This window comes from Pangasianodon hypophthalmus, chromosome 20 (genome assembly GCF_027358585.1).
Source record: "Pangasianodon hypophthalmus isolate fPanHyp1 chromosome 20, fPanHyp1.pri, whole genome shotgun sequence".
Classification (NCBI taxonomy): Eukaryota; Metazoa; Chordata; class Actinopteri; order Siluriformes; family Pangasiidae; genus Pangasianodon; species Pangasianodon hypophthalmus.
The window spans coordinates 8,160,604-8,173,506 of record NC_069729.1 but is presented as its reverse complement, the minus strand read 5'-3'; the positions used below and the strand labels follow the sequence as shown (position 1 = coordinate 8,173,506).

At 36.8% G+C, this 12,903-nt stretch overlaps 1 protein-coding gene across 1 annotated transcript; it reads left to right on the top strand.

Annotated features, from left to right (window-relative positions):
• The first annotated feature begins 1,431 nt into the window (after positions 1 to 1,431).
• Positions 1,432 to 12,210, top strand: optc (opticin). Its single transcript, XM_026935663.3, has 7 exons — positions 1,432 to 1,617; positions 3,257 to 3,433; positions 4,457 to 4,628; positions 4,755 to 4,913; positions 5,868 to 6,070; positions 10,140 to 10,235; positions 11,664 to 12,210. The coding sequence occupies exons 2-7, from the start codon at positions 3,257 to 3,259 to the stop codon at positions 11,832 to 11,834; spliced, it is 978 nt and encodes a 325-aa protein (XP_026791464.3). The 5' UTR covers positions 1,432 to 1,617; the 3' UTR covers positions 11,835 to 12,210.
• Positions 12,211 to 12,903: the final 693 nt, after the last annotated feature.

The window sequence follows — 12,903 nt, the reverse complement described above, 5'->3', positions numbered from 1 at the left end:
GACTGGACTACTGCAACTCGCAGGTCTGCCTCTGAGTGCCATTCAACCAATGCAACTGATCCAGAATTCAGCTGCATGACTTGTTTTTAACCTCACTGCTACACTCCCTTCACTGGCTTCCTGTGACCATGTTCCCTCTGATCATCTAGCACTGCTCGACTAGTCCCACCATCTCTCAAGGTCCAAGAAAGGCATGCATCAAGACTCTTCTCTGTTCTGGCACCTAGGTGGTGGAATGAACTTCCCCTAGATGTCGAAACAGCTGAGTCACTGGCTGATTTCAAATGACAACTCAAGACCTAACTCTTCAGAAATAATTAAATTAGCACTTTGTTAAAAAAAGAAATCAGTGTCTTTTCTCTGTGTGTTTTTTCATACTATGCTACATTCCCAACTGGGTTTTTAGACTGATGGTACTCTTAGTCCTTGTCCAGCATCAGGAAGTATTTATTGACAGATACTTCTGTAAGTCGCTCTAGATAACAGCATCTGCCAAATGCCATAACTGTACAGGCATGCATTTTGTTGATTTTTTTAAACTTAACTCAGTAACTCGTGTGTCACACTTAAGAAGCAATGGACAAGACATTTCCTGAGGCCATTTCCTGTGCGTCAGTTTCACACGTCAGCTTAAATGAATTTCGAGCTCCTCTCTATTCAACTTATATAAGCTTGATTCAGCATCTAATCCTGAAACAGAAGGATATGACAAGGATGTATACACAATCTAACGGCTGGTCTTTCAACACTGTAATTTTATAAAACTCATGCCAATACATCCCTGAAAGATGACAGCTGCAAAACTACCTAAACACAGATCAATCAGGACAGCTGAAGAGGATAGAAAAGGAGGGGGGAGGTGGGAGAGACAGAGCTGCTCCTCTTCGACTGACTCCGTCTGACTCATTGTGTGTGTGTGTATGTATATGTGTGTATGTGTGGTGATAGGTCAGGTCAGAAAAAGATTGTGTCTCACACAGGGATGTGAGATGCCAGTAAAATGTTAGCAGTGAAAGATTTTTTTGCTAAGTTACTGGTGGTCAGTGTGACCAAAATCAGGTTGACTGATCTTTTCTTACCCTTACAATTTACAAATATACCAATCTATTCTTTTTAAACCTGTACACAGTGGAAATTAGACATTCAGAAATTGTGTAAAGCACTATCCACTAATTCGCCTTTGTGGTATTTTCATTCTGGGGACATTTCTGAATGTTCAGGTGGTGCTTAGAAATGCCAGAACTGCACTATTCCTTACTGCTCAGGGAAATATGCGAAAAAAAAAAAAAAAAAAAAAAAAGCATGTGACTATCTACAAAGAAATTCCACTCACCAGGAACAACATATTTTCAAGTCCAACCCAGAGACAAATCCCAACAGTTAATTAGAATACCAGACAGCTTTGGTAGCAGAGGAGAAATTATGGAAAAGGCTTTAGAATTAGTGACAGCTGAGCAAACAAACACTTGAAGGAACCTGACCTTTCACCTCTTCACCCATCAACTCTGTCAGTTTGGTTCCAGTAGCCCTGCGACTGTGAGACACTCTCAGTGCTCAGAGACCAGCTTTCATTACAGCTGTCTGTACACTCCAACATCAAGCCTCTATGCACAAAAGGTATGGTGTATGTTTTGTCTTTTTTCCCCTTTTTCATGAAGACTATCATGTAATCAGAATTTGGTCTGGGTTTAGCTGATTACATTTCCTAACAATTTTATGTAAAGCTCCAGTCTGATAGGCTGAAACTGTGGGGTTTTAAGTTTTAAACATAAGGCTCTATTGAACAAAGCAGGGCTGAATATCCTGGATGCATTTCCATATACCACCAAGCTACATCAAATTATGTGTCAAAGCTTGTCTTTTTCTGTTTCAAACAAAGCTGTAAGATTTATTGCTTTTATTGCATTTTGTTGCATATCTTGTCTTACCATACTTTTTTGTTGCTTTTCATCTGCAATTTTAGTATCTGCAAAGCTATATCAGACAACTCTAGGGGTATATTATGGAAACGTTTTTATCTGATTAAACTTATGAATTTAGAGCCATCTACCAAAAGGACACAATGCCCATGTATGGATATGGACTCGAAATTATAAACTATTCATGACTTGATGTTTAGACTTTAGGGAAATTCCTTCATTTTATTGCCATCTTAAACAAAGAAAACTTGCTCTACACAGTCTCTCCTCTCTACAAAGAAACAGCTGTGTCAGCCAGCAAAGCAAACACTGTTTCTGCATTCTTTACAAAGATCCCTCAGATCTCAAGCAGTTAATTAGGCCTGCTAATGAGCTTATATAATTACTATACAATTGTACACTGTACCCCAGTTTTTGGGTTTGCAGTACTCGAACATTCAGTCATATGTGTATCTGGTGTTAGGAGATATGAGAAGTCATAGGAAGAGTATACGGCAATGTGTACATACTGGAACTAGCAAGGATGACGTGGTTGGATGTTATTCAGTTTCATAGACATGGGCTTGTAAGAAAACTAAGAAACATTTAGCCACAATCTAACCCAAATCTTAACCTTCCCTTAACCTTTTTTTTTTTTTTTTTTTTTTTTTTGAAATGAGTAATGCAAATTTTTAGAAAATTGTAAGCTGTTGCTGAAAAAGACTCAATGGCTTGACAAACGTTGGCTTGACAATTATTTGGCATTCAGGATACAGGCCTTTAGAGTATACAATGGTGAACACATTCACAAATTATCAGAGAGGAACTTATTCTCAGTAGGAAATGGTGGAAAAAAATTGACAGAAAGCACTTCATGTATTTTAACAATAAGTAACACTATTTGAGACTTCATAAAAATTAGCTTTATTAATAAATTAAAAATCACAAGACACAATATATATAACAGCAAATATATGTGATGCAGGAATGACAAAAATACATCTTGCTTTGGTATAATATTGTCTAGCTACCTACTAGTTACTAATGAAATCACTTTGCAGATATTTGATGATTAATTATAAAGATTCACAACAAATGAGAGGATGTAGATTAGCTACGTTAAAAAAAAAACATGTCTTCATACAAATTGCTTGTTTGTATAAATTCTTATTTGTAAACTGCTATTAAAAGTACCTGGCAAGATGAGGAATAGAGCTAATGGTTGTATTTTTTAATACATAATTCACATAAAACATAATAATCACTTAGACTTTCTATGAATGACATGTACTGTAGGATCTGGGTGGAGATACAGGCACTAGATGTAATTTGGAGGTTATTCTTCATCTTTCCCTCAGATGGCACTGTATGTAGTGGTTGCTGTGGCCCTGCTTGGCTCCTGTTGGGCAGCTCCTCCAGTTGATTCTGATCCGGTGAATTATGATGTGGATTCAGACACGTGGGACCTGAACACCTATGGAGAAACCTATGACTATGATGACTTGGATGAAGAAGTTGGGAATGCAGGGATTTCGGTTAGTGGGTAAAACAGTGGCTTGAAACGAAACAATTGTTATAAAAGGGCAGGAGACAAACAACTACCTTTTTCATTAATTGAACTATTAAACTGAATTATATTCTGTTCAGGTCTAAATAACCCATTTTAAATGAATATACTTAATATAGCTATATAGCAATACTACATTTTTAAAATATGAAACTTTATATGGTCTCAGTGTCTGTGATGAATGTGAGGATTTTTTTAAATCACACACACACACTCAAACACACACAGATTTAACTATATAATATTATATATTATTATATATGTTTGACAACAACTTGAGTGAAAAGTAGAATCTTTTAAATATTTACATAAATTTCAGTGTTTCTTAGTATTTGGTATGTCCCCTTTTTGCTTTAAGGACAGTGTGCACTCGAGCTGGCAGGGACTCCACAAGTTTGTGCAACACCATCGGAGTGTTGTTGGAACACATGCTTCAATAGAAGAGTTTAGTCATGGGGGAAATCTGACTTTTTGTACAAAGCAGTTAATATGATCAATATCACAAACTTGCTTACATTTAAATAGGGACCTAGAAATAGTGCAGAATTAAACAGTTATATAATTAAACATTATTAAACATTTACTTTCTTTGTTTTAAATAGTTCATGATTCTAAATCCTTCTGTTTATTTCCTATTTAAAAAAAAAACAAAAAAACAGATATTTAATGTGGTCTTGGACTTAAATACATTATATTCTGATCATTTACATTAACTGTGATTGATGATCTACACCTTCTATTTGCTTTCATAACTGTGTACCCATAACAATATAAAGTATGTTTTTGTATCTGCTTCAGTAAATATTCTTAACATTTCTAATAAACGAGATAACATATTAAATGTTTGCTTAATAAATTGCACCGATATAAAGTTATATAATGATATAAAGATATAAAGGATATGATCTGGGTCAGTGGGTCATCCATTGCGTAACACTGAGCATTAACATTTCTTTAAGTATGACTGGAAAGAATGTTTATCTTCTTACAGATTGAGGTTGGGACCATGGCTCCTCCTGCAGCCATTACTCATCTACCTCCTGCAGTTATTCCTGTAAACAAAACAGAGGAAGTGACACTCCTACCACAGACCACCAAGCCCACAATCCGTCCTACTCTGGACTTCCAGGGCCCTGGACTTTTTGGTCCTGACACTGGCCTGGGTGAGTGGAACATATGACAGACATCATACACAGAAACGACCCTGAACAAACACACTTCTTTTTTATTGTGAATCTTACACCCTCTAGTGATGAAAGCTGTTATTACAATGTCATGTTCCTGTGCAGGGATGCCCACCTGCCTGCTGTGTATGTGCCTCAGCGGCAGTGTGTATTGTGACGATGCTGATTTGATGGAGGTCCCCCCTCTGCCCAAAGACACCACACACTTCTATGCCCGCTTTAACAAGATTACTGCGGTCAAAGCAAAGGATTTTCTTAACCTGAGTAAGATGGTGATACTGAGTATTTCTATGAAGCCAGTACTGTGCACTAGCACTTAATTCTTCACAGTAGCAGTACACTTATGTTGTGTATTTTCTTTTCCTTTCGACGTACATATGTACCCCAGATTTGGGTATATCAGTAGAAACTCATTATTTCTTAGAAAATGCATAAAGGTAAGTACATAAGTCTAAAGCAGGTAGTTATTATGTAGAAATTTGAAAATGCATGAGAATTACACTAAAACCCTTAATGAGTACTTAAGAGCAATTATTATTAAAGGAGCATTTCCTGATTAGCAATGGATGTGCAGTTCTCTGGGCTTTATTTTACCCAAATAACAAATTGTGTTTACACATCAGTACACTCTAAATGGAAACAGACCAAAAATTATTTGTTAAAAATTTGCCATCAGGAGTTAGGAGACGTAAAGTCTATTGAGCACTTGTAGAGAATTATGTTCATAGTAATCAGTTTATAATTTCTCTCTGGGGGATCTTCCTGATTGTGTCTGTGTTTGTGTGTGTGTGTGTGTGTGTATGTCACAAAAATATACCTTGACCATATTTGGATCAATGCCAAAATGTAACCAGTTCATCTGATTGTAGCAAGGATAAATCCATACAAATTCTACATTTAACCCCTTTTTTTGAGACAAGAATTTGGCAAAATTCTTAGATAGCAGGAAATGGGCCTTGAGTTCCAAGTAACATTTCTGTATGACAAACAGGAAGGAAGCTATTGAAGAAAAACTATTTCAGACATTTGACCTTGCTATGACCTTGATTCATTACTTAGTGGCACAGACACAAAAGGTAATGGACTAAGATGACATGTAAAAATTTTTTTTTTTACAAAGTCTGTAGCAAATCAATGCGATTTAAAAGATTTTTAATGCTTGTTCGAGAAATTGGCGCAAATGCATAATGTTTTTCAAATTTTTTCCACTGTCCTTAGATCAGATGAAACGAATTGACCTGACAGGGAACCAGATCTCTAAGCTGGATGAGGACACCTTCCGCACTCTCCCACAGCTCCAGGACCTATTTTTAGCTGACAACAGAATTCCGTCTCTGCCTGAGCTTCCAGCCACTATGAGGCACATCGATGTTCGCAATAACCGTCTGACGAGTGCCAGCATGCACAGAGAAGCCTTTAAGGCAAGTAATGAATGCTCTAAATGGTAACACTCCATATAGGGACACAAAAGTATTCCGAGCACAAGAGGAGTAGATTATGTGGGAATTCAGATCAAAATGAATTTACTTTATATAAATTTTTTGTTTTATATATTTTTATTTGAATGTTTCCTAATGTGTTTTGTAGTAGTATCTCCTATTCTTCTCTCAAGACAATCCAAATTTTATTTTCATGCTCTTCAGCCACTTTAATAGGAACTATTCATAGGAACAGGACCTGTAGACCTGCTCACTAATGCAACTATCCAATCAACCAATCATGTGGCAGCAGAGCAATGCATAAAGTCATGCAGGTCAAGAGCTTCGGTTAATATTCACATCAAACATTCAAAGGAGGAAAAATGTGATCTCATTTACTTTGACTGTGCTGTGGTTGTTGGTGTGAGAAGGGCTGGTTTGAGTATTTTAGAAACTACGGAACAGTCTATAAAGTTTACACAGAATGGTGTGAAAAACAGAAGAAAACCTCCAGTGAGCAGCAGTACCATGGGCAGGAATGATGTGTTGATGAGAGAGGTCAGAGGAGAATGGCCAGACTGTTTCACGCTGACACAAAGCAGAAAAGCATTTCAGAACACACCAGACATTGAACCTTGAAGTGGAGGGGCTAGAACAGTAGAAGACCTGGGCAGCTGATGATTTGAAAAAGACCAGGCAATGTTTTTCCAATCTTCAACTGTCCAGTTTCAATGAGCCTTAGATTCAAAACTTGATGTGGTTTTCTGCAGCTGTAGCTGTTTGATTCATTAAACTGTCATACGTCATCAAAACAGGTGGTGATTTGAGTGTAAACGAATCAGCTTTAGCTGCATGGACGCAAGTTCATGTCTTATGTCTTATGCATCTGTTGTTGTTGTTCCTCTTTCGTCTGATCCCGTTAGGGGTCGCCGCAGCGAATCACTGGTCTGCATATTTGATTTGGCACAGTTTTTATGCCAGACACCCTTCCTGACACAACCCTCCTAAATCTTATCCAGGCTTGGGACCGGCACTGGAAGTGCGCTGTCTTGTGCAACCCCAGTGGCTGGGGTTGGTTCCCTGGCTGGGAATCAAACTCAGGCTGCAGCAGTGAGAGTGCCGTGGCCTAACCACTAGATTTTGCAGCTGGGCAGTATCAGTGGGGATTCCCTCGATCATGCCCACTCACTCTATTTACACTCGTGAAATCTGATAAACAGTATCAAAGAAACAAAGCCAGAACATCAAGGCTCCATATCATGCACTGATTCAGTGACAATAAAATATAAAATGCTGTAGTGTGCATTTATCAAGGTGTCAACACTTAATTTGCACATTGTCTTAAGCTGCAAAATACCATGCTTAATATAAATATAATGAAGATTATTCTTAATGCATTTTCACCATGTAATCTATGCCTTAACCATAGTCTTTATATTTGCTATTTTATGCTATAATTGTTATTTTATTTGCAATCTACTGCAGTGTACAAAACAAGATAAGTGCAACATAAGTATTTCATTGCAAGAAAACCTGTGAATATGACAATTTGCATGAAACACACCCTAATTTATGCAAGTGTTTCAACAGTGAGCCAGTAAAAGGTGAAAAAAATCAGGCGAAGCTGAATTAAAGAGACAGCTACAAGTAAAGTGGCTATTATTGAGGTGTGCTCTGCTTTACTGTTTAAGATCATAAGAATGAAACTGAACCTTTTGCCAAATTTACCTGTAGCTATGTGAACTCTATTTCTAGTTGGGGTTTTATTAACTATTAAGAGCCTGAATAAGTCAGATTTAAGTGAATTTAAGTGATTTTATTATACACAACTTTGATAAATAAGGGCCAGTGACATGAAATATTGTGCATCCAGCACCATGGTGGTTTGTATATAAAACCACATGTAAATGCAAATATAAATACAGTGTAATAAAATAAAGTGCAGCGCAGTATGATAAATACACAGAGCAGTACGCACTAATTACTCTAAACAACAGGAGCAGCATCAGGATAAACTAGACGGCATAATGTGCAATGTTGAGCAGGCTGACTGTGCAAATTACACAGGATTTCAAACCACTCACGTAGCAGCATATGAGCACAGAGCAGCATATAAAGTATAAAGATAAATAAGCATCACTTGGAGAGACAAATAACACAATCTCAATTCAGAAAACATTTTCATGTTGCAACAAAATGCAGCAGCGTGTTATGAAATACAGTAGTGATCTAGATGATGTGGACTAGAAGGTATAGGGTTAAAACCTTTGTGACAAGTGGGAAGTTCCAACCACAATTGGGGCAGTGGTAGCTCAGTGGGTAAGCTTCTGAAATACTGGAGTGTTTAGTGGTTATAAGACCTTTAGGCTTTTTTCCAAACTGTCAATGTGTTTGTTTGTTTCAAACTGGCACTATGGGCAGCAGTGTGTTGAGAAGTAGTTGAAGTTAGCTGAACTTAATTATCATCAGTTGTAGAAAGACTACACTACCATGAGTAATTCACTTGTGTAAAAGTAGTGATCAAGCAAAGTATTCATGTAAGAGTAAATAAGTCACCTAGTGAAAAATGAGTTTAGTAATTATTTTATAAATGACTTTTTATATGTCTAAAATTAACACAACTATTCCGGAAAAATGTTTTCTATTCCAGTCCAACCATGACAAAAACTTGAGCCGGCTAAAGGTGAAATCTTTCGCTTAATTTCTTCAGTTGGCTTTCTCACTATTATGTGAATTTTAGTGGCAATTATACCGGTTTTAGATATTTCCACACTGCTACAAGTGATTTTTTTTTTTTTTATAAACAGGATATAAAGAAAGGTAACATTAGCCTGCTAGTTACCTTACCCCATATTAATTCATACATGTTTCTAGCTACATAGGTTTTAGGAAAGATTCCCATTACACATTATTCTCAGCATTACCTACAGGCTGTAGCATCTTAAGTTAATACAAAGTTTTGATACTGTAACATCAAAAGATTTGGCTGACTAGTCTATCTCAGTCAGCTAGCTAATGGCTTACCATGCTGATCTGTGAAATGCTGATAGCTCCATGGGATTTGGCTCACATCATTTGCAGATCGTTAGCATACTGCTTTATTTTAAGCATTTCAAATTGAAGACATCTGAAAAATTGACCAGGGATGCTTCTCTGTCTCCACTGTCTCAGACACTGCTGCTGCTGACTAAGCATATGGCGCCTGAAGTGAAGACATTCAGCAGGAAACTGCTTTAATTTGATAGTTGTTGAAATTGTATTTTTAAAAAATTGCACCTACTGTCTTTTAATTGGCTTCCAGTCTTCTGGGGTTAAATGCATTATTAATTTTGTACTCTGTAACAGTGATCAAAATACGGAAGTATGGAGGTTGAATGTTTTATTGAAAAAAAAAAAAAAAAAAAACTCAATGGACACTAAAAGCACTATGATTTAATTATACTCAAAAAAGGGCCATTACAGTGAATCATGTAGTCAAGTACTGTAATGATAGTACAGTCATTATCATTATGTATACTGCACAACAAAATGAGGTAGTGAGCCCTTTAAGTGCTACATTATATACTTGAAAAGACAAATGAAAATACACTTAATAAGACACTTAGGAAAGTGAAGTTGAGCTTAGAAACACAAAGTAGAAACCTAAACATAATGGGGACTTTTTTTTTAAAGGACTATAATACAGTAGTGCTTATGTCTTAAGGTGCAACTACAGGCTTGGATGGTGGCCCAGATGGTAGTAGGTTCAAGTGCTGCTGAAAGAGCTGGTGAGACAGCGTGGAGGAACAATGGACATGTTGGTGTAGTGGTTTTAGTTCAAGTCCCAGCTATGCCAAGCTGCCACTGTTGGGCTCCTCGGCAAAGTTTTTATCCATCAATTGACCTAGAGTTCCCATCTACGTATGGGACAATGGGGACAATGATTATACCTGATGAGCTATAAACACATCTTGAATGAATGTCTCAACCTTGTCAAATTCTTTAACTGTTTCAGTAAAGATTGACAGAATTTTAAACAACACAAAAAACCCTGTCACACTTCCTTCACCTCATTTTCTGAATTCCTCAACAGGAAATGAAAGACTTGCAGTTCCTGTACCTGTCAGACAACCGACTAGACTACATTCCTGTCCCGCTTCCTGAGAGTCTACGAGTGCTTCATCTGCAGGTTCCTTACTCATGCATTCTCCTTTTTTTCTACGTGCTTATTCTCTGGAGTTCTACAGAAAATAGTCAAGACAGACAAACTATGAAGGATGGAAAACTCTAAATAATATTAAGTGAGTCAAATGATTGCCAACTCTCATACTTTTGCCTTGAAATTCACATTGAGGACTACGGCCTCACACGTTCACAATCCCCAAAACCATGCCAAATCATAAAAAATCCCCAATTAAACCACTCCCTGGTGAAGCAAATCATCCATCATTGCTAATTTAAGAAAATAACCCTCACATGAGAGAGTACAGATTGACCTACTATCTCTGATAGCACCAACCAAGTTCTGTTCTCACTTATCAGGGAAAATATGTTACAACCATGGATTATGGAGCACAGGCTACAGTGAACTCCCCATTATAAAATGTCAAATGGATGTAAAATGGATGTACATATGAATACATCATGCATCATTAGGCACCAATCTGTAGGTGACACTTCAACTCCATCAACTTTGGAGTGTTAAAATATTATTGTTGACTATTCAATAAGGCCAAAAAGCATATTTTCAAATGTACTGAGAATGGCTGAGAAGGTCTATACACAGGTCTATACTGCAATATGAAAATATATAGATTTTGAACTACACTTCAGTTTTGGTGAAATTTAGGTTTTCGTCCAGTGCAATGAATCATTTCTTGAAAAATTGTAATCAAACTGAATCATTGTGCGGTCAGAGATTAAACATGACATGACTATGACAGTAGCTTGGAAGAACACAATGCACAGTCTACAATACAGCCAGTAGCCAACTTGCTAATAATATGAAATGAATGATACTATAAACTTTGTACTATTCTATCCATAACATTTGTTTGCCACATTTGTTTTAAAAAAAAAAAAATGGTGCTGTCAGTTCTGTTGAAGTCCAAAATGCAATGTTTTATATAATAATTTAACCATACTGTCAAATATCATAAAAAGTAACATAATGGAATATAGTATTGAACATCTAATAGGTGGGGCGGGGCAATCAAAGTTGTTTCCTTAGAAACATATTTAAAATACATAATTTTACTATATATATAATTTCAGTCCTAACATCATCTGATGAAGTAATTCTAAAATTGTTCACTGCCAAGTTAGCTGATTGAGTGCAACAATTTTGGCTGCTGTTTCCGTTTTTCTCTCAGCCAAGTGCAGTCACAATCATTTAACATCGTTAATTGAACAGGCTTAAAGGACCAATTTCTGTCCATAAATCACATAACGGAACTTTTTCAACATGATTGGGAGTAGAGGCCAAGAAACAGCACTTTCTAACAAACTTTAATGAAATGTCAAATCAAATCCACTTTAAAAAAAATGGACAATTTTCTGTGAATATGCTGTTGTAGTTTCTGCCTAACTAATCACCTTCCTCTCATATCCTGTTCAGAACAACAACATCCAGAGCTTGAATGAAGACACGTTCTGCAACAGTCACGACCTAAGCTATATACGCAAGGCTCTGGAAGACATTCGATTGGACGGCAACCCAGTGGATGTGAACCGGTATGCTCATGCTTATGTCTGCCTGCCAAGAGTGCCTGTGGGAAACTCACACTGAGTGTTAGGAGGGCATATGGCTACTCGACTGGTTCTGCTTCAGTAGATTCAGGTATTATGAGAGTCACTGTATTAGATAATATGGCACATGTAAGTCTTGGCCCTAACTGACCAATCTTTTATTCAACTGACCACTCAAAATGGACAAAGTGTGAATGGATAGAAAATACTTTTTATGCCTATATATGGTATTTCCTTTTGCTCATTTATAAAGAATAAGCTAAGCTCCTTAAGTATTAGCAATCAACCTGACGTCTTTCAATAGCTTACAGTATCTGAACCCAATCTTCAACTTCCATATGCCATTTTTGGTCACATAATATATCTGAATTACTTGAATTGCTGCTGAACACTTAATATTAAAAACTTAAAATATTTTTCTTGGGTCTGAAATTGCATTTTCATTCTCGTTTAAATGTGTAACATAAGATTGTAGGACAATCTGACCTTCTAGGATGACTGTGTTAATAAAGCATCAGTTTCTCACTCAGAGGCCTAACCTACTAATGACCACATGGTGGCGTTCAGCATCTTTTTTTGATGCTGTTCCTGATGAGCAAGCACCCTTTGCTCAGTGTTCTCACATGGATCACACTATATATCACATAATTTTACTGAGCAATATCACGTACATCTTCCTGAACTGTTTTAGGAACACATTCAACCAAATTCACAGTTCTATACCCTCTTCTGACCTGTGTATCCTTGAATCATATATATTGGAAACCTAGTTACAGGTTACCTCTATTTTTAAAACAATTTGCTCATGTAGCGCAGGTGGTTGCAAGGGGTTACTTAGCAACTCTCAAATATTTATAGTATGACACATTCACACATGTGCATAACATAAAGATACATGTGAACCATTTACATCTTTAGGTACTTGTCTAATGTTTGTCTCCATCTGTACATGACCTTGACAGATTACAGAAGATTGTTCTTTAATAAAATAGGATAAAATCTTATCTCACAAAATCTTATAAGATGATATAAAGAATCGTTTGGAGATTCTTCAGAGGCTCATCTGCACTCCTCCCTGTGCTTACGCTAATTTTAAACTAATCACAGTA

Bases quoted from the DNA above. Each gene is read 5' to 3' on its own strand.
- optc (XM_026935663.3), top strand. From the start codon at position 3,257: ATGGCACTGTATGTAGTGGTTGCTGTGGCCCTGCTTGGCTCCTGTTGG. The intron at 6,071-10,139 runs GCAAGTAATGAA...ATTCCTCAACAG, and splicing joins TGCACAGAGAAGCCTTTAAG to GAAATGAAAGACTTGCAGTT. The intron at 10,236-11,663 runs GTTCCTTACTCA...TATCCTGTTCAG, and splicing joins TACGAGTGCTTCATCTGCAG to AACAACAACATCCAGAGCTT.